Source organism: Capricornis sumatraensis, chromosome 2 (genome assembly GCF_032405125.1).
Source record: "Capricornis sumatraensis isolate serow.1 chromosome 2, serow.2, whole genome shotgun sequence".
NCBI classification, from domain to species: domain Eukaryota; kingdom Metazoa; phylum Chordata; class Mammalia; order Artiodactyla; family Bovidae; genus Capricornis; species Capricornis sumatraensis.
The window spans coordinates 57,201,699-57,225,757 of NC_091070.1; the positions used below are offsets into that span (position 1 = coordinate 57,201,699).

Genomic DNA, 24,059 nt, shown 5'->3' on the forward strand with positions numbered 1-24,059 from the left:
GCTTAGATTTATAGTGGTATCATGAGCTAGAACTTGAAAATAAGGACTAAAGTCTTATGTTTAAAGCCCTCTGCTTTCTGGCAGGAAAGGATGTAGGACTAGATTAAATGCAGAGAAGCTGTTTCCTGTGAATGTTCTTGCAGCTCATCTGCTCTCTCTCCCCCGCAGATGGAGTCCCCTGTCTCCACACCGGCAGTGCTGCCACTGCACCTTCTGGTGCCAGTGGTCAGTAATGACATCTCGTCCCCCTGCGAGCAGATCATGGTTCGTACCCGATCCGTTGGGGTCAACACATGTGATGTGGCTCTGGCCACAGAGCCTGAGTGCCTGGGCCCCTGCGAACCTGGGACAAGTGTCAACCTCGAGGGCATCGTGTGGCAGGAAACCGAAGACGGTAAGTACTGCATGTGGCTTTCCTGTACCTTCTCAACCTGCTTCTGTCAACAAGGGCTGATAGTTGTAAATAATACCAAGTATTTATTAGAAGTCTCATAGACCATCATTTGCTGGTGATGCCTACCCAGAGGATTACAGCAAACTTCTCTGTAAAATTGCTTGGCTTCTAGAGATTGCCATTTTTTTTTTAAATTAATTATCTCCCCTTCATAGCCATTCAGCAGTGTTGGCCGTGGTACTTAAGCAGTCGTTTGATAGGTGCTGGCCATATAGCTCAAACTGTATCTGTACCATTTCCCTCTCTATCATTTTATATGGGAGAATTTGAATATACATGAACTTTTGGGTCAGGCTTGAAGAGAAAAAGTAATAAAAGGGCAGCTGTGGGAGTCAAGGAAATGGAAAACAGTCAGTCTTGACTTGACTTAGTATTGACTCATTGAATATGCAAGTCTTGCCTTTTTTAACACCTGGAGGCACAGCCAGCTCCTTCCTACTAGTTGCCTCCTTGCCCAGCCACCCGCACCACTTTGTGCATCTGTCACTTAGTTCAGGTTTTGTAGGCCTAGGCCACAGGGAACCGCTTGCATGCTCTTGTTGTCAGGCGTTCAGTAAGCAGTTGGCTCACTGTAGGCTGCTGCTGCATGTCTGTTCCGCTTGTCCCTGACAACAGAATCTCTTCTGTTTTGAAAGTTTGTTACCCTGAAAAATTAGGGGTGCAAAGGGACTTAACCAGATATTTTAGATCCCCTTGGTACCATCTATGGCAATTTGACTTCAGTATACATTCTTTTTAAAAAGAATCCAAGTCCATGTCAAAGAATGTGTGGTTAGAGAGGCTGGGCCTCAGAGTCCCATCAGGTCTTGCATCAGTAACCAGGCTTTCAAAGCATCACCACTCTGAGGAGTTTAGAAGCCCAGAGGAGCACAGCTAATTATCTCTTGATTATCATAAGCTATCTTGTCAGTCTGCCCATGGAAATTCAGGCATTTCATTTTAATCATTCCAGTAAAAAAATAAAAATCTCTGTTACTCTGAATATTTTGTTGTGATTCAGTTTTCCATGCAGTAGGCACTGATGTGATACAGGTTAAAAATTCTGTGTTCTTGGCTCTCTTGTTGTTAGCAATATAGTAAAGTTTCAGCTCTCAGAATAACATTGCCAATGAGGTTTTATTGTGTGTTGGAGACCATAATGCAAAAAGAAGAAAATAATCCCATTGTGTTAGAAACCGTGAAGAGAGAGGTTGACCTAGAGGTTGACACTGTAAGTGTGTATGCAGTATACAGTTTGGAAATCACAAGTGGCTATCTCTGATTTTAAAAATGTCGTCTGCCTATGGCCACATGTCTGAACAGCGAGAGTCTGTTGGAATTACAAACATATCCAGATCACAACTCTGTGCCACCAAGCAAACTTCAGGGCCTGTTGCTTCAGTATATTGAAGATCAAAAACATCAATTTCCTGCCAATTTACTGTATTCCACCCATCTTTATAGTAGTGATTTTCTCCAAGGGCAATACACTTTTCGTGTATGTAAACCTGATAAAAACTGTGAGAATGAGGCTAATAACCTTTTCCCTCTCCTGAGAACAATGGTTACCTTTTTATCTGGGGATTCTTGTTCTCCCTCCCTACTAGGGGGATGTTAGCAAAGATTGTTTTTTTTAATTGCTTGTTATGAAAGACTCTCTGGTTGTCACTGGCAGCCTATTAGCAAGTTCCCCAGTTACACACTTTCAGTGCACCCTGTGTACTTTCACGGCACTTACCACAATTTGTAAGATTGTATATAATTTTATGTTTCTGTTTTTAAAAAATATTACTTATTTATTTGGCTGTGCCAGGTCTTGCAGCATGTGGGATCTAGTTACCTGAGCAGGGATCAAACCGAGGTCCCTTGCATTGGTAGCACGGTAGTCTTAGCCACTGGCCCGCCAGGGAAATCCCAGCATTTTTCTATTAATGTCTATTTCTTCCAGTGTTCTAAAAGTTCTGCGAGCTCAGGGACTGTTTTCTTCGTACTATTATATCCCCAATACTTAAATATTTATTTGAACGAATGGATGCTTATACCATTTCATTGTCATTTCTGGATCTATGTTAGTATATATGTACTAGATACTTTCCAGAATTCTATACCTTCTCTGAAACTCAGAATAAATATTATTTTTACCAAGTTTAAGATCATTCCAATTTATATAAACCTGTAAGATGTTAGTTCTCTTACTTTTAATATTTTTCCCCCACTTAACATGTTATGTTTCAGGGCTTATTCTTCTCTTCTTTTTCTTTCCTCCCAAGGGAAAGAGAACTATTCTGGAGTGATACACTCTACTCTGCTTTCTGGCCATCCCAGAGGGCCTTCACCTGTCCTGTCTGTTGGCGAAGGTCTGAATTGGGATCAGAGCTGGTTCACATTCCTTTTCATCTTTAGATAACAGAGATTTCCTGCAAGGGTCATTCTTGGCAAATCTAGAAGACCTAGTATACTGAGTCCGTTTTCAAGTTAATAGTAAGAACTATATATATATATATATATATATATATATATATACACACACACTTAAAAAAAATGTCCTTCCTGCTGTGTAGGTTTCTTGTCTGCTACCCCAGTTTTTTATACTTTCTGTCTCTTTGCCCAGCAGACTACTGTCTTCAAACTGAATAGCTCTTCTGCCTTAGAGAGAAACTATAAATGTTTGGCCTCCGAGGGGAATGGAGGGTCCTGCCCTCCCTGTAGAACTGAGCCCCCTTGCAGAGAACAGGTGTAGGGGTCATGGCCTGAGTTCTTCCTGATTTCTTTGCTTACCTGTTCTGCATTGTTGCTTCTTTCTTTCCTGTTTCTCACTATAAACCTTACCTTGCAGGCATTTTGAAATTCCTGCAGATCTCATCTCTTTTTAGGTTGTTTGTAATTCTCTCGGCATCTACAAAGATCCTCCTTAACTAGGCTCAACTTTAGGACTATTAAGAAGACCCAAGTATAACCTGGACTGTCTTGTCTTCCTTTGCTTTTTTGAGATGTAGTCTTAGCATTTATGCAGAGGTCTGCTTCTCCCTGATTTTACCTTGTCCTACCTTACTTCAAATCAAAATAACAGGTCCCAATTCTATTTCTGGTTCACAAATCTTACCTTAACCCACGGTCCTTGGAGACAATGTATAAGAAACCTCAGTGTATAAGACCATATACTTCTGTTGAGGCAAAATTGCTTACTGGGTTCTATGGTATTTTAAAGAAAGGCAGAGCTAACTTATTAAATAAGAATTCCAGGAAGTGCTACAGATTCTCCTTTCTAGACTGCAGCACTAGGTCGAAGGCCATCACTAGTGATATTTTGGCAAATACGCTTTCTAGACAAATTTGTGATATACTGGAAAGAGCCCTGGAGTGAAAATCAGAAGAGCTCTATGTCTCTGCCACTATTGTTGTGACCTTGGACAAGTTCCTTAACTTCTTTGGACCTTAGTTACCTCATATCTTAAGTCTAGTGGAATTGGATGACCAATAAGGACATATCCAAGCTTGTAAGTTATAATCTACAGCTTTAAACCTTGAAATCAGCATGGATTCAATACTAGTTGACTATGGCATCTTGAAAATGAATGGTTTCATATACCAATCATGAGAGTGAAGACTGAAAATATTAATATCATTGATGAAATTTTATTATACACTTGTTTATATAGAACAGGCTTCCCTGGTGGCTCAGAGGTTAAAGCGTCTTCCTGCAATGTGGGAGACCTGGGTTCGATCCCTGGGTCAGGAAGATCCCCTGGAGAAGGAAATGGCAACCCACTCCAGTATTCTTGCCTGAAGAATCCCATGGATGGAGGAGCCTGGTGGGCTACAGTCCACAGAGTCGCAAAGGGTCCGACACGACTGAGCAACTAGAAAGAAAAGAAAGATAGGGAACAGAAAATAAATCTGCTTATCTTGCCAGTCTCAAATTCAGGAAATCTCCACCTCCCATTTTTCAGCCCCCGATCCTAGACTGACAATGAAAGAATTCACAAAACTGAGCTGTTTTTGATGCGAGTTTATGCTGGCTGACATAAAATGAGCTTGCAGTGCTGCTTGGCAGTCCCTTCATCTCTCTATTACATTTGCATTCCACAGTACTTACTTCATTCTCAAGATTTCATCAGTCCAATTCATTCTCTCCTTGTGCTCTTAAATAACTAAGATCAAAGCCACCCACCTAAGTCCTCTAGCTTCCCTCCTCTTTATTAAAGTGTATTTTTCTTATGCTGTTGCTTCCTTTTTCTCTTATTCCAAAGATTCTTTGACTTGACACCTTGAATTTTATCTGCTTTTTTCTTCATCTTCATGCTTTCCGCTTCTGTTTAAGCTCTTTCCCTCTTCAGTACTTCCTTATAGTGAAAATATTTTCCTCATCATTGCTACCCCTTTGATCTACTGACCTCTCCCCTTTTCTTCACTTCTTGCTATTGCTGTTTTCAGTCTCTTTTTACCTGCCCAGTATCATCTAATGTCTTGCCGTCAGATTTCTTCTGCTACCATTTGACTGAAACATTTCTCATACCAGTGAACATCTGCTTTCCAAAGCTCTGCTCTTCCTAGGTCTTTCTCTCTGCTCTTCCTAGGCTTTTAGCAGCTCTGCTATTTATTCATTCTCTGAACTCACCTCTCTTCCTTTTGTAATACTGCACTTCCCCAGATTCCCACGTTTCTAAATTGGTCACTCTGATGATTTTGTGTCAGTCCCCCTTCCTCTTTGTACTCGTTAGCTAGAAACTGCTGACGGGTTTTAGGGTGCTGATTGGTCATTTCTGTCCCAGTGTCCTCTAGGATGGGACCTGTGCCAGCTGGTGCCCTAGTCCCTTTCCTCCGGGCAAGCAGCTTCATCCAGAGTATGTTTTTTCACTTACTGTGTGTGCCACTGTGGGGAAAGTTGAGGAAGCATTGAGTTAAGAATGGAGTTTGGCTGCTAGAAACAGAAAATGGTGTAAATGTACGAAAATTCTAAAGGTAGGCAATCTAAGGCTGGTATGATGGCTTCAGTGTAATCAGTGTTCCAAGCTCCTTCAAGTTACTTATTGCAGAATTGCTAATGTAGCTCTAGCTATCACATGTACTCTTCAGGCTTGAAAACAAAGGAGAAAACTAAAACAGCATCTGCCTCCCACCTAAGCCATTTCCTTTTGTCAAGCTTTTGAAAAAGTTTACAAACTCCTGGTTTTATGTATTACATCTAATACACTGAAAACCCCATCAGACCACTTAAATTTTTTTCCCTTTCAGTCATCTTTTATATTTTAAAGAATTCAAGAAACTAGTTTATTATATTTACCCAGACACTTCACATTTCTGTTGTTCTTCCTTTATTCCTAATGTTCTGAGTCCCCTCTGTTGTTTGCATTCTGTCTGAAGATTCTCCTTTATTAATTCTTTCAGAGCAGGTCCACTGCCTGTTAATTCTCTGAGAATGCCTTTATTTCACTTTTATTCCTAAAAATTTTTTTTCTTATATAGAAATCTAGGTTTACATTTCTTTTAGCATTTTAAAAGTGTTTTGCTTCCTTTTGGCTATCATGGTTTCTGAGAAATACACCTGTAAGTGTACTTAAGTTGTTCCCCTGTAAGTAATATGTTATTTTCCCCTGGTTGCTTTCAAAGCTTTTCTGTCATTTTCAGCATTTTGATCATGATGTGTGATGTGTCTAACATGTACTTCTTTGGGCTTATCCTGTTTCAGGGTTCACGTAAGTCTGTGAATTTCCTTTTTCCAAATTTTGGGAGTCTGACCTTTACTTCTTCAGACATTTATCCTGCACCATCCTCTTTCTCTTCTTCTAGGACTACAGTGACATGAATATATGCCACCCACAATTCCTATGCATCTTTTCTCCTTTATTATAAGATGGTTGAAACCAGAAACCACATTTTATGTATCATTTTATTTCTCCCAAGAACTAATTCAGTCTTTACACAAAAGTAAAATAATCAGTAAATATTTGATTAAATTGTGCTTGTACCCATGTGTTCTAGGCATGTAGGTAAAAATGGTAATTTTTTATTAGCCTCTCTTGGGCTCATTTGCTATGTATTGGTCAGAAATAATGAGGGATTTAGTAAGGTATTAAATACTTTCTTTTAAAAAAAAAAAAAGCAGTGACTTCCACCTTCAGTCTTTTGAGATTATAAAAGTCAGAGATAGAACCTTCAGACATTTTCAGAGGAAATGGTTTGAAGTTATTCTCTGAGGAACATGAACATGGAGGAACTTCAGAAGCAGTCATAGGGGTGAGAAGTGTTGAGTGGGCAGGTCCCAGCTCCACCTCTGCTACCCAGCCAGATGCAACCCAGAGCTGTACTACTTTCTGATGATTTATATGTTAAGCTCCTTTGTAAAACTATGTTTGAAGAGGATTCTGCTGGTAAAAAAAAAAAAGTTTTGATAATAATCTATCTAGGTTCATCCTCCCATTCCACGTAGAAAACCTTCTTAAAACATCTCTGAAATCGGTCTGATCTTTAACAAAGTATCAGACAGAAGTTGTAATGCTGTAAGATCAATTTTTTTAATGGGGTATACTTTTTTATTTTTTTTTAGATTTACTTAAAAGTAACTGCAGCAAGTGGGGGTGCTATTTGTTGCAGTGTGCAGGCTTCTCATTGTGGTGCCTTCTCTTACTGTCAAGCATAGACAGGCTCTAAGCCTGTGGGCTCAGTAGTTGGAGTATGAGGGCTCAGTTGCTCCAAGGCATGTGGGATCTTCCTGGACCAGGGATAGAACCCATGTCCCCTGCGTTACAAGGTGGATTTTAACCACTGGACCACCAGGGAAGCCCTAAGACCACAGTTCTGAAGTGGGAAGGAGTACAAATCCCTGGTATGCCAGAGGGTATGAAAAGGCTCTATGATAAGCTTGGCCTGTCTTCCAAAGCTGAATTCTAGATTAATGATTTGGTGGGTAGGAGAAAGTTTTCGATTTTTGTGATTGAAACAGGTTTTGTCATATATGCGCACAAACATGAAAAGGCTGTGCATCCCCAGCTCCACATCAGGGTATATATTTTTAGTCCAACAGCTAGGAGTGTCTGCAGCTGTTTAAGGTGAGTTGTTTCAAGGAATAATAGTGATGCTTACTCCTTGGAAGGAAAGTTACGACCAACCTAGATAGCATATTGAAAAGCAGAGACATTACTTTGCCAACAAAGGTCCATCTAGTCAAGGCTATGGTTTTTCCACTGGTCATGTATGGATGTGAGAGTTGGACTGTGAAGAAGGCTGAGCGCCAAAGAATTGATGCTCTTGAACTGTGGTGTTGGAGAAGACTCTTGAGAGTCCCTTGGATTGCAAGGAGATCCAACCAGTCCATTCTGAAGGAGATCAGCCCTGGGTGTTCTTTGGAAGGAATGATGCTAAAGCTGAAACTCCAGTACTTTGGCCACCTCATGCAAAGAGTTGACTTATTAGAAAAGACTCTGATGCTGGGAGGGATTGGGGGCAGGAGGAGAAGGGGACGACAGAGGATGAGCTGGCTGGATGGCATCACTGACTTGATGGACATGAGTCTGAGTGAACTCCGGGAGTTGGTGATGGACAGGGAGGCCTCAGTTCAGTTCAGTTCAGTTGCTCAGTCGTGTCCGACTTGGAGCCTGGCGTGCTGCGATTCATGGGGTCGCAAAGAGTCAGACACGACTGAGCAACTGAACTGAACTGAACTGAAAGGCATGGTAGTACAGAACAAATACCTCTGAACTAGAGTCTGGAGAGTTGGATTCCAGAACAGATTATACAGTTAGCAAGCTGTGTGATCGTGGATAAGTCTCTGAACTTCTCCTGGCCTGAGATTTCTAATTTATGGGGCCTTGGGCTAGATCTGCCCTGTCCAGTAGAACTTTTTGTGGAGGAAGGAGACTCTCCAAAATAATAGTCTAGTGACACATGATATTTGAGCATCTGAACTGTGGAACACTGACCTGAGGAACTGAATTTTAATTTTTATTAAATTTAAATATTCTTTATAGCTAGTGGTTTACCATATTGAACATCATGGGGGCTAGGTGGTCTTTAACTTACACATATTCTGAAAGTGTGTATGTGCTCTGAGATGGAAAGAAAGGTTATCTATGGAGGAGGATGAGGACAGGTAAATGGGTGACATCTCCAAGACCCAGGGTGACTTCTGTGTACTGTGGCCCCTGTTACCTAGCAGAACAATTGGCCCTGCTTCAGACTCTGTGGTTGAGCCCTGTACTTCGGTCTGTGGGCTGAAGTTTTCAGAGTAGTAGGCAGTGGTTTTGCTTAGCAGGAAGTTAGTTTTCCTGTGGTAGCTCCGCTGAGACCTTGCTTCAGCGCTTCTTTATCCTCATCTGCTTACAGATCCCAGCTGTGGGTCTTTGTTGTTCTCACTAAAACAAAGAGGCTATCCATTAATCTTGCATGAAAATGATAACCTTGATAGTTACCCTTGGTTACTCTGTGATTCTGATGTAAGAAACTATGTATGTGAACTGTGAGATAATCTAATTTTAGATATTTGTACTGAAAAGTTGGGGCTTCCCTGATAGCTCAGCTGGTAAAGAATCTGCCTGCAATGCAGGAGACGCTGGTTCGACTCTTGGGTCAGAAAGATCCCCTGTGGGAACAGCTACCCACTCCAGTATTCTTGGGCTTCTCTGGTAGTCCAGATGATAAAGAATTTGCCTGCAATGAGGGAGACCTGGGTTCGATCCCTGGGTTGGGAAGATCCCCTGGAGGAGGGCATGGCAATCCACTCCAGGATTCTAGCCTGGAGAACCCCCATGGAAAGAGGAGCCTGGTGGGCTACAGTCCACAGGGTCACAAAGAGTTGGACACGACTGAGAGACTAAGCACAAGCACACTGAACAGTTAAGACAGGTCTCAGCTACTGATTTTTCCTTTTCCTTAGCTTAATTAATCCTTTTTCACCTCCAGCCTCGCCCCTGGCAGCACTTACCTAGAGAGAGATGGTGCACAGTGACCGGGGTTTCTCCACTGCTTAGCCAGTTGCTTACCAGCCTGACTCCTGCAGAATCAGCTGTACCCATAGCACAGTCATAAAGAGTCTAGCAGCCATTGTCTGGCACCACAGATCTTCATAGCAACAGACCACCACATGGCAACAGCAGGCACACAAAGGAAACAGTAGGGAAATCAATACTTAACTTTCTCCCAGCGCCTCCTATACAGCAAAGCAACAGCCAGCACATTCTTCCCACCTAGCAGTTTACTCCTAGGGGATGCTTTAGGGCAGTTACATGTTTGTATACCCTGATGGATCGTGTTATCTGTCCACTGTCATATATTTAAATCCCAAAGCCCTAAGGAAAAATTTCAGTTACTATTTTTTGAGTTGCAAATTGCAAAATAAACTAATCTCCAAACAGAGATTCTTCTGTGCACTCTTACATACCTCCTCCCTGCCCGCCAGCAAAGGACAATCAGGCAACAAGGTGGCCAGGATTTGGGCTTGCCAGATAGGTAAGGGTTATTTCAAATGAGATTCTTTTGATATTTCAGTAACAAACGCTTCTCAGGTAGGCTCAAAAAAAGACCCATGTTGCTCCTAATGCTATCCTCTAACAAATGGTTTAGTTCCTGGTACTTCTGTGTAAACCTTGGTGAGTGACACCTAGGCACTAAATATAGCTCTGGTCTAAAGTGGGGGGCTGATCACTGTCCTCAGCTAATTCAGCTTTGATGTATGATTCCAAGGGAGAAAGACCCTATTAGACACCTTCGCATTTTCTTGCCGTGTTGATGAGGTTATTTAACTGGTCTGGGATTTAGTTTGCTCATTTATAAAATGAAGAGGTTGGATGCATAGCTCTGTGGTTCTTTCTATTCTGATATTTATGATTCTCTGATCATTTGTGTGGAACAGAAGAGGGATTGTCTTTGTTCATCATTGGTTGTGGCGAGATCTGCTGGAAGACATTGTCGTACCCTCCTGTTTCAGTGCTAACAGTGCTGCTCAAAACAGGTCCTGGCCCTGCCCTGATTGATAAAGCCTCTGTAACAGTGATGGGCAGAAGCTGTTAAGAAACTTGGCGACTAGCCTTTTTCTCCCACAGCAGTAGTTTCAGACCAGTTTAGACAGAGCTTTGCTTGCAGGTCGCTGCTGCTGCCCCTTAATGACACCAGTGAGATTCTCATATTCTTTCTCTCTCTCGCCTCGCACCCCCTCTCTGTCTCTTGACTACTCTGTGAAACGAGAGGCCGTTCTCTACCTCTTCTGCTACTTCATTATCCCATCTCCCTTAGGCTTTACAGAACAAAGAAATCATAGGGCATCAACTTTGTAATTTAGGCAGCTGGAGATAATTTCCCCAGGATAGGGTGGGTAGGTAGATGCTTCCCCCTGGCATGAGGCAGCCCTGCTAAATGGCCATGTGTTTGTCTGCCAGGCTTGGGCTTTGTTAGGCCCATTTAGCCTCCTCTGTATTTGAGTGAAATTATAGTGGCAAGCCAGGCCCATGTACTTTTAGAGGGTTAGGGGTTAAGAAAAAATGGAAAGTGTGTCATTTATAGGCGCTGCTACTTGCTAATTACATAAGGAATTTCTGTTTAAACCACTGTCCCTGTGCTTACTGCTGCCAGATCCTTTATTTCCCTCAGTTGCTGCCTTCATGGCCTTCTCCATAGCAACAAGGTCTATGACAAAAAGGCTATGGTGAGAAATTGAGCAGTTCCCCTCCCACAAGTTGTACTCTATTTTCTCTTTAGGATGTCTCAAAAAAGCCGAAAAGACTGCTATCAAATAATTTTCTACCCCCATTGAACTCATAATCAAATGAAAGTTTTAACCCTGAACTAAATCAGTGAACAACATGCTTTCTCCTTATTTGACTCTGATTATTCCCATCTTTTGAAATTTTTCCTATGTCATTCAGTACACTTGGAACACAGTGCATCTTCCCATTTAGCAAACTCGCCTCTGCTTTTTAGCTTTTACTCTGTTCCTTTGAATTGTTGTATTTTTTAAATCTACCAAAATCAAGTATCAATATGGAGAAAGAAAGTGGGAACCCCACCCCCACCCTCACCCTCACATGCTGCTGCTTTAGATTCCAGACTGGTCTGCCACACTGGAGGCTGGACAGACTGCCTAAAGGATAAAACTGGTCTGCATTTCAGCTGATTCTGGCACTGATCTACAGGAGTCACAGACCCAAAGTCTTTGTTTTTATGTTAGTAGATCTTATTCAACAATAATAGAAGTATTATACAGGTCCTTGAATTTTCAAGATTAGTGTTACCCATTTTGAACATAAATAGAATATGTACTTTCTCGTGTGTTTGTATATCCTTATAGCTGTTCAACATTATGCCAGTAAAATTCATCATGTTGTTGCATGTAGTTGTACTTTATTTTTTCTCTTTTTTTTTTTTAAACAGTATTTTGTGAATGTAGTGTGAATATAACACTACTTATTTACTCAGTTGTTGATGGACATTGGGTTGTTTTCAGTTTGGAGCTATTATGAAAAGTGTTGCTGTGAAAATTTTTTACATGTCTTTTGGGGGAATATATGTACACATTTCTATTCTGTATGTATTTAGGAATGAAATTCCTAGGTCATAAGGTAAACATATGATCAGTTTTAATAGATGTTGCCAGTTTCCCAAAGTGTCTGAACCAATTTATAACTCCTGCTTCCAGTTAGAATCCTGGTTGCTCTGTATCCTTGTCAACACTTAACATTATGTCTTTTTCATTTTAGCCATTCTGGTTGATGGGTAATGGTATCTCACTATAGTATTAATTTGCATCTCTATGATAAGTCATGAAATTAAGCATATACTTATTGGACATTTGGAAATCCCATTTTGTGAAGTACATGTTCAAATCTTTTACCTGTTTTTGAATTGGGCTGTATGTTTTCTTCTTACTGATTTATTAGGAGTTTTCTTTATAGTATGGTTAAGAGTCCTTTGTTCGATATACGTATCATAAATATCTTCTCCTGTTTCCTGCATTTTCTCTTAATGGTACCTTTGCATGAATGGAAGTTCTCTGTATAAAGGCTAGTTTTCTTTATTTCGTTTTTTTTTTCCTAAAGTTAGTGCTTTTTGTGTCTTGTTTAAGAAAACTTTGCCTTTCCCAAAATAATGAAGATATTCTCTTTTTTTTCCCTGAAATTGTATTGTTTTTCTTTTCACCTTTAGATCTGTAATGTATCTGAATTTGATTTTTGTTTAGGGTGTGAATAAGGAGTGAAGATTCTGTTTTTTCATATGGATACCTAACTGACCTAGCACTTTACTGAAAAGACCATCCTTTCCCCCACTGGACTTCAGTGTCACATAAGTCATAAACCAACTGGTACATAAGTGGATTTATTTCTGGGCGCCCTCTTGTATTCTGGTCACCCGTGTGTCTAGTCTGTGTCAGTGCTACACTGTCTAAATGACTAGAACTGTATATGTCTTGCTATCTAGTAGTGTAAATCCTCCAACTTCATGGTACTTCAGGATTGCCTTGGCTGTCCTTGGCCTTTGGCATTTCCATATAAATTTTAGGATCAGCTTGTGAACTTTTACTTGGGGTGGGGGGAACCTGTTGAGATTTTGATTGGGATTACATTAAATCTACAGATCAATTTAGGGGAAAACCTACAGTTTTATCCTTTTATTTAAGCTTAGTATTACTCAGTTGGCAGGTGGTGCAAAATCAGAGAAAGTCAGTGGTATCACTTGAGGAGATTGTTTAAAATACATGTTAGCTACCCTCCCCATCCGCCCCCCCCACCCCGACCCCATGCTCATATTCTGAATCATCTGGTTCAGGATGGAGCTTGGGCATGTTTATTGTGAGATAGTTCCCAAGATTTATGATTTGCTGCCATCATCACTGTTCTCCACCTACCTTGTTGGCTGACTGACCTGGACTATAATCTCCTTGGCTAGTGGCAGTAATTCACTGAAGCTTGTTAAAGTAAAATCTGACTTGTTTAATCAATACCACTCTGCTGTTGGTGGGCTGCCATAACAACGTACCAAAAGTTGGGTGACTTAAAATGACAAATTTATCGTCTCATGGTTCTGGAGGCCAGAAGTCAGAAATTTAGGTGTTGGCAGAGCTATGCTGTCTCTGACAGTTCAAAGGGAGAGCCTTTCCTTGCTTCTTCTAGTATCTGGTGTTTGCCAGCAATCCCTGGTGTCCCTTGGCTTGTAGGTGCCATCTCTCCAGTTGCATGGCCTTCTTTTCTCTTTTTTGTTGCCACACCGTGGCATGTGGGATCTTGGTTCCCAGACTAGGGATCAAACTCGCACCCCCTGCAGTGGCAGCATTGGAGTGCAGAGTCTTCACCACTGGCCTGCCAGGAAGTCCCTCACGTGGCTTTCTTTGCCCTGTGTGCCTTCACATTTTCTTCTTTCTGAGCGTATCTGTCACAGTGTCCAAGCTTATCCTTTTTATTAGGACACCAGTCATATTGGATTAGAGCCCACTTAAATAACCTCACTGAAATTTGATTGTCTCTGTAAGGACCCTGTTTCAAAATAAGGTCGCAGTGTGAAGTACTGGGAGTTCAGACTTCGGTAGTGTACCTTTTTGGGGGTGGTGGGGACACAATTCAGCCCATAACAGAGGCCATCGACAATTTCAGAATAATTTTTGTCACAAGTTAGAGAAAGGAAGGAAATCTAGAACGGCACATACTAATGAGAGGCCTTGCTTCCCAAGCCAGTCTGGGCAGGAGAGCATCCACCCCATGATCCCAGCTGTTCCTCTCCTACATTACTTCCCCCCTCCCCTCCCCGGCTCTGAGAGCCACAGTGTGGTTCAGTTCTGCTCTGTTAACAAACCCTGAAAATGCCAAGTGGAGATTACCAGCAAGACAAAGAAGCTTCAGCAGTTACTTACCTCTCTCAACCTCTAGCTGAAGAGGGCTGAAAGGAAAAGTACCTCTTGTAGGCTATCCCCTAGCTATGTTCTTATCATGATTCTTCCTACTAGGTCTTAAAAGCAGTAAAACTGTGGCCAAGTGTGATTCCATCTCAACCCCAGGCAAGTATTTCCTCAAAACTGTCCCATTGAGATGATACCTTCCTTCTTAGACCCAGAGGTTTTCAGATAAAGACTTCAGATGGACAACTGAAGGCGTGATGGTCTCTCTGAGCCACCTCTCACTGTGGGTATACAGTGTGGTTGCCTTACCAAGAGGAAAGGGAGGGTGTGAGATTTAAGGGTGTGGTGAAGCAGCCTCTGTTACACTTAAACAGTTTCCATGGTGTGGGAACTTGTAGGTGGGAGGAGGAACAGTTAGATCTTTAGCTTTCCTCCTCAACCTCTTGGTCCCCATGGTCTGGGGGTGGAGTGGATTACACTGGGTGGATGTTCCATTATATCTCTAATGTATACTCGAATATAGCTTTCCTGCTTAGAGTTTTAGCATCAGATCTACCTAACCTACTCCCCTAATTGGTACTTGGTTTTAGCTGGTCTCTGTTATTTAACCTGAATTTCTGTGGAGAGAAAACACCATAGTCATGTGAACAGTGTTCCAGGCTGATGGGTATTACCTTTGCACTTTCTTTGGCTCATTCTGCCCCAGAGGATCCCAGAAATAAGGGGTTCAGTTCAGTTCAGTCACTCAGTTGTGTCCAACTCTTTGCAACCCCATGAATCGCAGCGTGCCAGGCCTCCCTGTCCATCACCAACACCTGGAGTTCACTCAGACTCACGGCCATGGAGTCAGTGATGCCATCCAGCCAGCTCATCCTCTGTCGTCCCCTTCTCCTCCCGCTACCAATCCCTCCCAGCATCAGTCTTTTCCAATGAGTCAGCTCTTCGCATGAGGTGGCCAAAGTACTGGAGTTCCCGCTTTAGCATCATTCCTTCCAAAGAACACCCAGGGCTGATCTCCTTCAGAATGGATTGGTTGGATCTCCTTGCAATCCAAGGGACTCTCAAGAGTCTTCTCCAACATCACAGTTCAAAAGCATCAATTCTTTGGCGCTCAGCCTTCTTCACAGTCCAACTCTCACATCCATACATGACCACAGGAAAAACCATAGCCTTGACTAGACAGACCTTAGTTGGCAAAGTAATGTCTCTGCTCTTCAATATGCTATCTAGGTTGGTCATAACTTTCTTAGGATATTTGTTTTCTGTCATTCCTAGAACACTTTTGCTGCCCATTAGAATGTGGGGGTAGGGACTTAAAAAAGCCGTGATGCTCAGGTCTCACCGAGTTAAATGAAATTAGAATGACTGTAGGTGGGAGCCAGATGTCAGTATTTTTTTTTAAAGATCTCCAGGTGCATCCAATGTGCAGTGAGTTGGGAACCGACGCTCCTTAGGTTTCAAACACTTCTGCAGAAGACTTTATCCCAAATTGCTCTATGGATAACTTCACAGATTTCTACTTAGAATGTGGGTAAAGGGCTCCTGGAAAGTGTAGATTCTCTTTGAAAGTATTCAGGTATTCTCTTTAAAGGAATAATAACCACATGTCTGCTTTTGGGTTTCTGGTTTTAAAAGATCCATACATGATTTGATCCTTCCCTACAGTCAAATCTATGACTTGAAGATGAATGAGTTCCTAGGATAAGTGAGATAAAAACCTGGAAATGTTGCTGTTTAGCTGATTTTAGGTTCTGCCTGCATGAGGCTTGATAAGACATAGAATTTATAGATAGCAAAACATTCTTTCTAATAATTTTCACTGCAGTAGACAGATTTGGGACTAGAGTTTTTCTTGAAATATGGTACTCTTTACCAAAGTTCCTGATGTTACTACATAGCAAACCCATAAAAAAGTGGTTTTCAGATAATAACCAACTTACAGGGAAAAAAATCTCAGTTGGTAGATGAAACACAGATGGTCCTAATTTTCCCTGGTCTTTTCAGAATTTCTGAATGCTGCTCACTCTTGTGAATTTCTGATTATATTCACGCTTTCTCTGCATCTGTGATTTGAACTTTTGTCCTGGAAGAAACAGGGCTCAGAAATTTGCATAATCTCTTATCACTTGGCAAGATTAAATATTATTCAATAATGTACCAGAGATAAGCTATGAGAAGTGAGCTATTGCCCTAGTTGAGGCTTCCATGGAGGTAGCAGTACCCACAGTTTCAAGCCAGCCTTCCTCACCAGCAGCCCCTTGTAATCCCCTCCTAGCCGGTTACCTGTACTATACTGCTACTGGCCAACTGCAGGCATGCTTACAGGTTTCCAGAAGCTGTGACTTACTGACCTTCTTATGATCTCTTTCTCTTATCTGTGTCGCTAGAGAGGACTAGAAAACCTGAAACTGGTGTTGACTGGGAGCTGAGATTTGCTATAGGTGCATTTCCCTCCTAACAGTAGTAGACAAACACGTCTGTCTTTCTCCTTTAGAAAGAACTTGGACTACACAGAGCCCATTAGTAGGCTCTTGATTATTTAGTGGTGGCATTATATTGTGATTATTTACCATTGGCCCAGATAAGAGGCTTGGGAGGGGTAAGGAGGACTTTACCAGGAAAGCAAAGAGCACAGCTGAGAAGTATACTCAGCTTCTATAGGGCAGGACTAAGTGAAGTGAAGTGAAAGTTGCTCAGTTGTGTCTGACTCTTTGCAACCCCATGGACTATGCAGTCCATGGGCTTCTCCAGGCCAGAATACTGGAGTGGGCAGCCTTTCCCTTCTCCAGCGGATCTTCCCCACCCAGGGATTGAACCCAGGTCTCCTGCATTGCAGGTGGATTCTTTACCAACTGAGCTATCAGGGAAGCCCAGATAGGACTAAACTGAACAACAATTTGGCAATTAACAATTTAGTGTTTATTGTTAACCATTCCCATCAGGTTTAGCTCTTTTTCTAAGGTGACAAGCTTTTTAAAGAAGAGACTAACAAAGAAACAGGTTTGTTTTGTTTTGTTTTAAATAATAGGACTGATGTTTACACACCCAGGAGTAAATCTTTTTACCAGAGCTTCTCTTGAGATGTGAGTCTTGGGGATCAATTGTAAATTGCATAAAATGTATAAAATCATTTGATACCAAAGGGCTGTTGCCAAGTATACTTACTAGTTTTTAAGTCCAAACTGGACAGTGAACAAAGATCTGACATGCCATCTGTAGTTGGTGAGACAAATTGACGAGCCCTTGATCCAATATAATCTTTTTTGTACAAGAAGTAATTCTTATGGTGATTTTCACTATATTCCCCCAAACATTTTAATGTTGATTTGAACTGTTTTCATGTATTGAGGTATAGTTGATTCATGAAGTAGAGAGGCGTCTATACGCACCTTTGGACCAAGAGCTCCTCTCCCGGGTCATGTTGTAGTAAGAGGAGGAATCTGGATACTTAAAACAGTCTTTGTTTCAAGCTGTGTTATGCTGTGCTTTGTATTCAGAATGAGAGAAAATAAACTATACTTCCTCCTACATTTTCTACTCCACTATTAGAAACTACTTTTTCCCCCTGATGTTTTTTAAAGTTACACTTTTAAAAATGATTTAAAAAGTGATGCTTTGTTCCTTGGATATGACACCAGAAGCACAGGGCAAAAAAAGAAAAAATAGATAAATTGAATTTCATGAAATTACAACATTTTGCTCATCAAAAGACACTATCAAGATAATGAAAAGGACAACTCACAAAATGGGGAAAGTATTTGCAAATAATATACCTGATAATTAATATCCAGCATATATAAAAACTCCTGCATTTCAACAGCAGCAACAACCAAAAGAACGGAACAACCCACTTCAGAACTAAGTGAGAGGGCTTCCCTGGCAGTCCAGTGGTGAAGACTCCGTGCTCCCGGTGCAGGGGCCATGGCTTCAGTTTCTGGTCAGGGAAGATCCTGCATGCTGCGTGGCGTGGCCCAAAAGCAAACGAACAACAAAGGCAACAGCTAAAACTGAGCAAAGGACTTGACTTGAAAAGACGCTCAGGGTAATTAATAAGAGAAATGCAAATAAAAGCCACAGCGATGTACCACTTCATACCCCACTAGGATGACTGTATGTTTAAAATGGAAAATAAGTGTTGGAGAAGGTGTGGAGAAGTTGGAACCTTTGTGGACCGCAGGTGAGAACATACAGTGTCACCGCCATTGTGGAAAACAGTTTGGTGGTCCCTCAAAAAGGTAAACATAGAATTAACAAACGATCTAGGAATTCTGTTCTTAGGTAGGTATGCATCCAAAAGAATTGAAAAACAGGTATTTAAACAAAACTTGTACACAGGAATATTCATAGCAGCATTATTCACAATAGCCAAAAGATGAAAACAATCCAGTGTCCATCAGCAGATGAATGCATAAACAAAATGTGGTATATACTTACAGTGGAATAGCAATAGAAAGGAATGAAATTCTGATACATGTTACAGTGTGTGTAAGCCTTGAAAATATTTTGCCAAGTGAAAAGAGCCAGACAGAAAAAAATAAATGTATAATTTCACTTAGATGAGCTATCTAGAATAGGCAAGTTTATAAAAACCAAAAGGAGAGAATCGAGTTACTAGGAGGTAGGGGGCAGAGGGAATATAAGTTACAGCTTTTCTGTTTCAGTTGATGAAAATGTTTTGAAAATAATAGTGATGATGGTTCCCCTCACAAAGTAACAGCTTTTTATTGTTGGCAATTTGGAAATCAGAGAAAAAGGATAAATCCTAAATTGCAAAGAAGAAAGTCATAAATCACCCAGAGATAAAGCCACTATTATAATTATGTTATGTTATTCATATACTTTTTTTTTTAACAAATTGGTGCCCATCTCTCTATATTTGTAGTCTTTTTTGTTTATAGAGGAAAATACCATGAACACTTTCCTGTAACATTAAATGGTCTGCTATAACATTTTAAATAGCTGCACATTGTTCCATGTTAAGGATGTATCATGATTGATTTAGGTAAGTTGTTGTTCATTTGTTGTTCAGTTGCTAAGACATGTCCAACTTTTTGTGACCCCCATGGATTGCAGCACTCCAGGTTTCCATGTCCTTCACTGTCTCCCCAAATTTGCTCAAACTCATGTCCATTGAGTTACTGATGCCATCCAACCATCTCATCCTCTTTCTTCTTCTTCTCCTCTTGCCCTCAATCTTTCCCAGCATCAGGGTCTTTTCTAAGGAGTCTTCTCTGTGGCCAGACTATTGGAGCTTCAGCTTTAGCATCAGTCCTTCCAGTGAGTATTCAGGGTTGATTTCCAGACTGGTTTGATCTCCTTGAAGTCCAAGAGATTCTCAGGCATCTTCTCCAGCACCACAGTTGGAAAGCATCAATTCTTTGGTGCTCAGCCTTCTTTATGGTCCAACTCTCACATCTATACATGACTACTGGAAAAAACCATAGCTTTGACTATACGGACCTTTGACAGCAAAGTGATGTCTCTGCTTTTCAATATGCTGTCTAGGTTTGTCATAGCTTTACTTCCAGGGAGCAACCATCTTTTAATTTCATGGCTGCAGTCACCGTCTGCAGTGATTTTGGAGCCCAAGAAAAGAGAATCGGTCACTGTTTCCACTTTTTCCCCATCTATTTGCCATGAAGTGATGGGACCAGATGCCATGATCTTACTTCTTTGAATGTTGAGTTTTAAGCCAGCTTTTTCACTCTCCTTTTTCACTTTCATCAAGAGGCTGTTTAGTTCCTCTTCACTTTCTGCCATTGGAGTGGTATCATCTGCATATCTCTTGTTGTTCAAATTTCTCCCAGTAGTCTTGATTCCAGCTTGTGATTCATCCAGCCTAGCATTTCACATGATGTACTGTGCATGTAAGTTAAATAAACAGGGTGACAATATACAGCCGTAACATATTCCTTTCCCAATTTTGAACCAGTCCGTTGTTCCATGTCTAGTTCTAACTGTTGCTTCTTGACCTACATACAGGTCTCTCAGGAGACAGTTAAGGTGGTCTGGTATTCCCATCTCTTTAAGAATTTTCCACAGTTTGTTGTGATCCACATAGCCAAAGGCTTTAGTGTAGTCAATGAAGCAAAAGTAGATGTTTTAATTCCCTTGCTTTTTCTGTAATCCAACGGATGTTTGCAGTTGGATCAAACCCATGTCTCCTGTGTCTCTTGCATTGGCAGGCAGGTTCTTTACCACTAGCACTACCTGGGAAGCCCAAGACATGAGAATTTGCAGCTCTTTAAGAACTGAGCTTCATTTCTCGTGTCATCAATAAAATACTTATAGACAAAGGGAACACACTTCCCTTTGCAAAGGGTCCCTTTGCACGGCCCTCCCTATGCAAAGGTTCTGAATCCACAGATTCAACCAAGCATGAAACAAAAATCTTCAGGGGAAAAAAAAATTCTGAAAAGCAAAACTTGAATTTGCCACTCACTGGGAACTGCTAGCATTTTATTTACAACTGTTTATATCACTTTTACATTGTATTAATTATTATAAGTACTCTAGTGATGATTTAATATATATGAAAGGATATACATTGGTTATATGCAAATATTGTGCTGTTTTATATTACGGACTTGAGCATTCTCAGATTTTAGTACTGGGCAAGGGGTGGGAGGTATTCTAGAACCAATCCCCTGCAGATACTGAGGAATGACTATATGTGTTTCATGATAACCTTGCAGCTTTGGACTTTTGAGTTTCTAACTCCTGTTCTTTTTTCTTTTTCTATCCTCTTGGTGCCTTTTGCTTACTTTGACATTTTCTTTTTGCTTCTTGCCTCTTCTACTCCATATATTTTTCTCTTTGCCACCAATATGCAGTTTTTATTGCTGCTTCTATTTCTTTTCTGGTAGAGAGAGATCAAACATAAAATCAATGAGCTGCTTCTCAGCCAAAAATAAACCTGTAAGTGTTGATGGCTTTCACTCTAGTCCACAATTTTATTCTCAAGTATAGTACATGAACTATTTAGTGTCTTACACCTGGAAATGTGAGCTGCTGAGAACCAAAAAAGTATATCCTCATCTTGTGAGACAGCGTAGTTAAAAATACAGGCTCTAGTTTAGAGCCAGACTGATTTCGATTCAGATCCTGGCTTTGCATCTTGTTTAGCTGTGTTACACTGAAACAAATTGCTCTAAGCTTCCATTTGTTCATCTGTACAATGGGAATGATAATACTTTTGGGGTTGTTGAGAGGATTAAATATAAGATAATACATGGAAGGCTCTTAAACACAGTAAGTAGAAACTATTATCTTGAAAGCCATCAAGCCTTCATAGAAATAATGTACATGCCACCTCCCCGACCAAAAATTTAAAAAAAAAAATCAGAGAAAGCAACAAAGCGTTTAACCCATTGTAGGACTAAGCATCCTTTTGTATCATTTAGGATTTGGGAAGCCTCCTCAACAAAGTTCAGTTCAGTCCCTCAGTCGTGTCTGACTCTTTGCAACCCCATGAATCGCAGCACGCCAGGCCTCCCTATTCATCACCATCTCCCTGAGTTCACTCAGACTCAAGTCCATCGAGTCCGTGATGCCATCCAGCCATCTCATCCTCGGTCGTCCCCTTCTCCTCCTGCCCCCAATCCCTCCCAGCGTCAGAGTCTTTTCCAATGAGTCAACTCTTTTCATGAGGTGGCCAAAGTACTGGAGTTCCTGCTTCAGCATCATTCCTTCCAAAGAAATCCCAGGGTTGATCTACTTTAGGATGGACCTGTTGGATCTCCTTACAGTCCACGGGGCTCTCAATAGTCTTCTCCAACACCACAGTTCAAAAGCATCAATTCTTCGGTGCTCAGCCTTCTTCACAGTCCAACTCTCACATCCATACATGACCACAGGAAAAACCATAGCCTTGACTAGACAGACCTTAGTCAGCAAAGTAATGTCTCTGCTTTTGAATATGCTATCTAGGTTGGTCATAACTTTTCTTCCAAGGAGTAAGCGTCTTTTAATTTCATGGCTGCAATCACCATCTGCAGTGATTCTGGAGCCCAAAAAAATAAAGTCTGACACTGTTTCCACTGTTTCCCCATCTATTTCCCATGAAGTGATGGGACCGGATGCCATGATCTTCGTTTTCTGAATGTTGAGCTTTAGGCCAACTTTTTCGCTCTCCTCTTTCACTTTCATCAAGAGGCTTTTTAGCTCCTCTTCACTTTCTGCCATAAGGGTGGTATCATCTGCATATCTGAGGTTATTGATATTTCTCCCGGCAATCTTGATTCCAGCTTGTGTTTCTTCCAGTCCAGCATTTCTCATGATGTACTCTGCATAGAAGTTAAATAAGCAGGGTGACAATATACAGCCTTGACGTACTCCTTCTCCTATTTGGAACCAGTCTGTTGTTCCATGTCCAGTTCTAACTGTTGCTTCCTGACCTGCATACAGATTTCTCAAGAGGCAGGTCAGGTAGTCTGGTATTCCCATCTCTCTCAGAATTTTCCACAGTTTATTGTGATCCACACAATCAAAGGTAGGAGATTAAATTGTAGTCTAAACCTTCATTCAGTGGGCATATTCAGTGTGTGATGATGGTTACTGTCTAGGATACTACTGATGGTTCATCTCATAGATGAAAGGGGAAGATGGATGCTTATTGCCAAACTTAAAACAGATTTTGTCTGACAGTAGGACATAAGTAAAAGGCAAGAATTTGAACTGACTGCAGTTTTGGTTGGTTGGACAAATTGAGATATTTGCTTTTAAATATGAACCCAATGTAATAAAAACATGTTGGGTTTTTACAGTGTCTAATCCTAAGGTGATTTTGAAGAAGTAGAATTTTAACATGAAGTGAAGCATCAGAAATTTAAGACACCCCCCCCTTTCCTTGTATTTGTTGTTCAGAAAGAAAATCTAAGTCTTTACACTACATTTTAATACCATAAACTTGTGCACACTTCATTGACTTTTCTTCATGTTAAGAGAAAAAATATTTCTGATGTGTTAAATAAACCTTTGGAGATAAATTAGCAGCATGACTTAATTTACCCATTGCTGTCAGTCACCTTCAGACAACAGCAAAAAACAAAACAAAACAAATACCATAAACTGATTATTGTTGATAAGGATGTTGTCACTTAGGCTTTCCAACACTTCTTTCCTGAGCTCTAACCTGTGTGCGCATACCCTCATGCTGCTGGAAATTTGGTGAGCCACACTGGGTTGGTAATCAGAAAGTAACTGGAATTTTTACGTAAGTAGTTGAGGAGTTCCTATTCCCCTTGTCATCCCATCAGTCAACGGTGAGATCTGGTGCCTATCCAAACCCTGCCTTGATGGATTGAACCAGAATTGGGGTCATTCATGCTGTTCAGCAGTTACTGAGAACCTACTAAGTGTTTATGTAGGTAAAAGGAAAAAATGTAGATCTTACCTCTTCTAATACAGCATCACTGGGGTTTGGACAGGGGAGCACAGGTTATTTTTCATCTTTTACAGGCAAGTGCAGCGGCTCAGTGGGGCTCCCCTGGTGGCTCAGATGGTAAAGAGTCCACCTGCAGTGCGGGGGGCCCAGGCTCAATCCCTGGGTCGGGAAGATCCCCTGGAGGAGGGAAGAGCAACCCAGTCCAGTATCCTTGCCTGGAGAATTCCATGGAGAGAGGAGCCTGGCGGGCTGTAGTCCACAGTCCATGGGGTCGCAAAGAATCGGCCACAACTGAGCGACTTAACACACACACACACATTCAGCAGAACCAATTTGACAGTCCAGAAACAAGCCCTAACTTATACACAAACTAAGGGAAATGGAAAGGGTTTCTTAGTAATATAGGTATTGGGGAAACCCTCTGT

General features: G+C 41.2%; 1 protein-coding gene and 1 non-coding gene across 2 annotated transcripts in view; both read left to right on the forward strand.

Moving 5' to 3' along the window:
• The window catches only part of ZNF609 (zinc finger protein 609), a 195,947-nt gene that overhangs the window by 141,772 nt on the left and 30,116 nt on the right, over window positions 1-24,059 (forward strand). The window contains exon 3 of the mRNA XM_068963906.1: window positions 169-394. Coding sequence (XP_068820007.1) covers window positions 169-394 — 226 coding nt within the window. The remainder of the gene's footprint in view (window positions 1-168; window positions 395-24,059) is intronic.
• LOC138074756 (small nucleolar RNA SNORA19) lies at window positions 23,160-23,287 on the forward strand. The gene has a single exon (XR_011144568.1). It is a non-coding gene; the product is annotated as a small nucleolar RNA SNORA19 (small nucleolar RNA).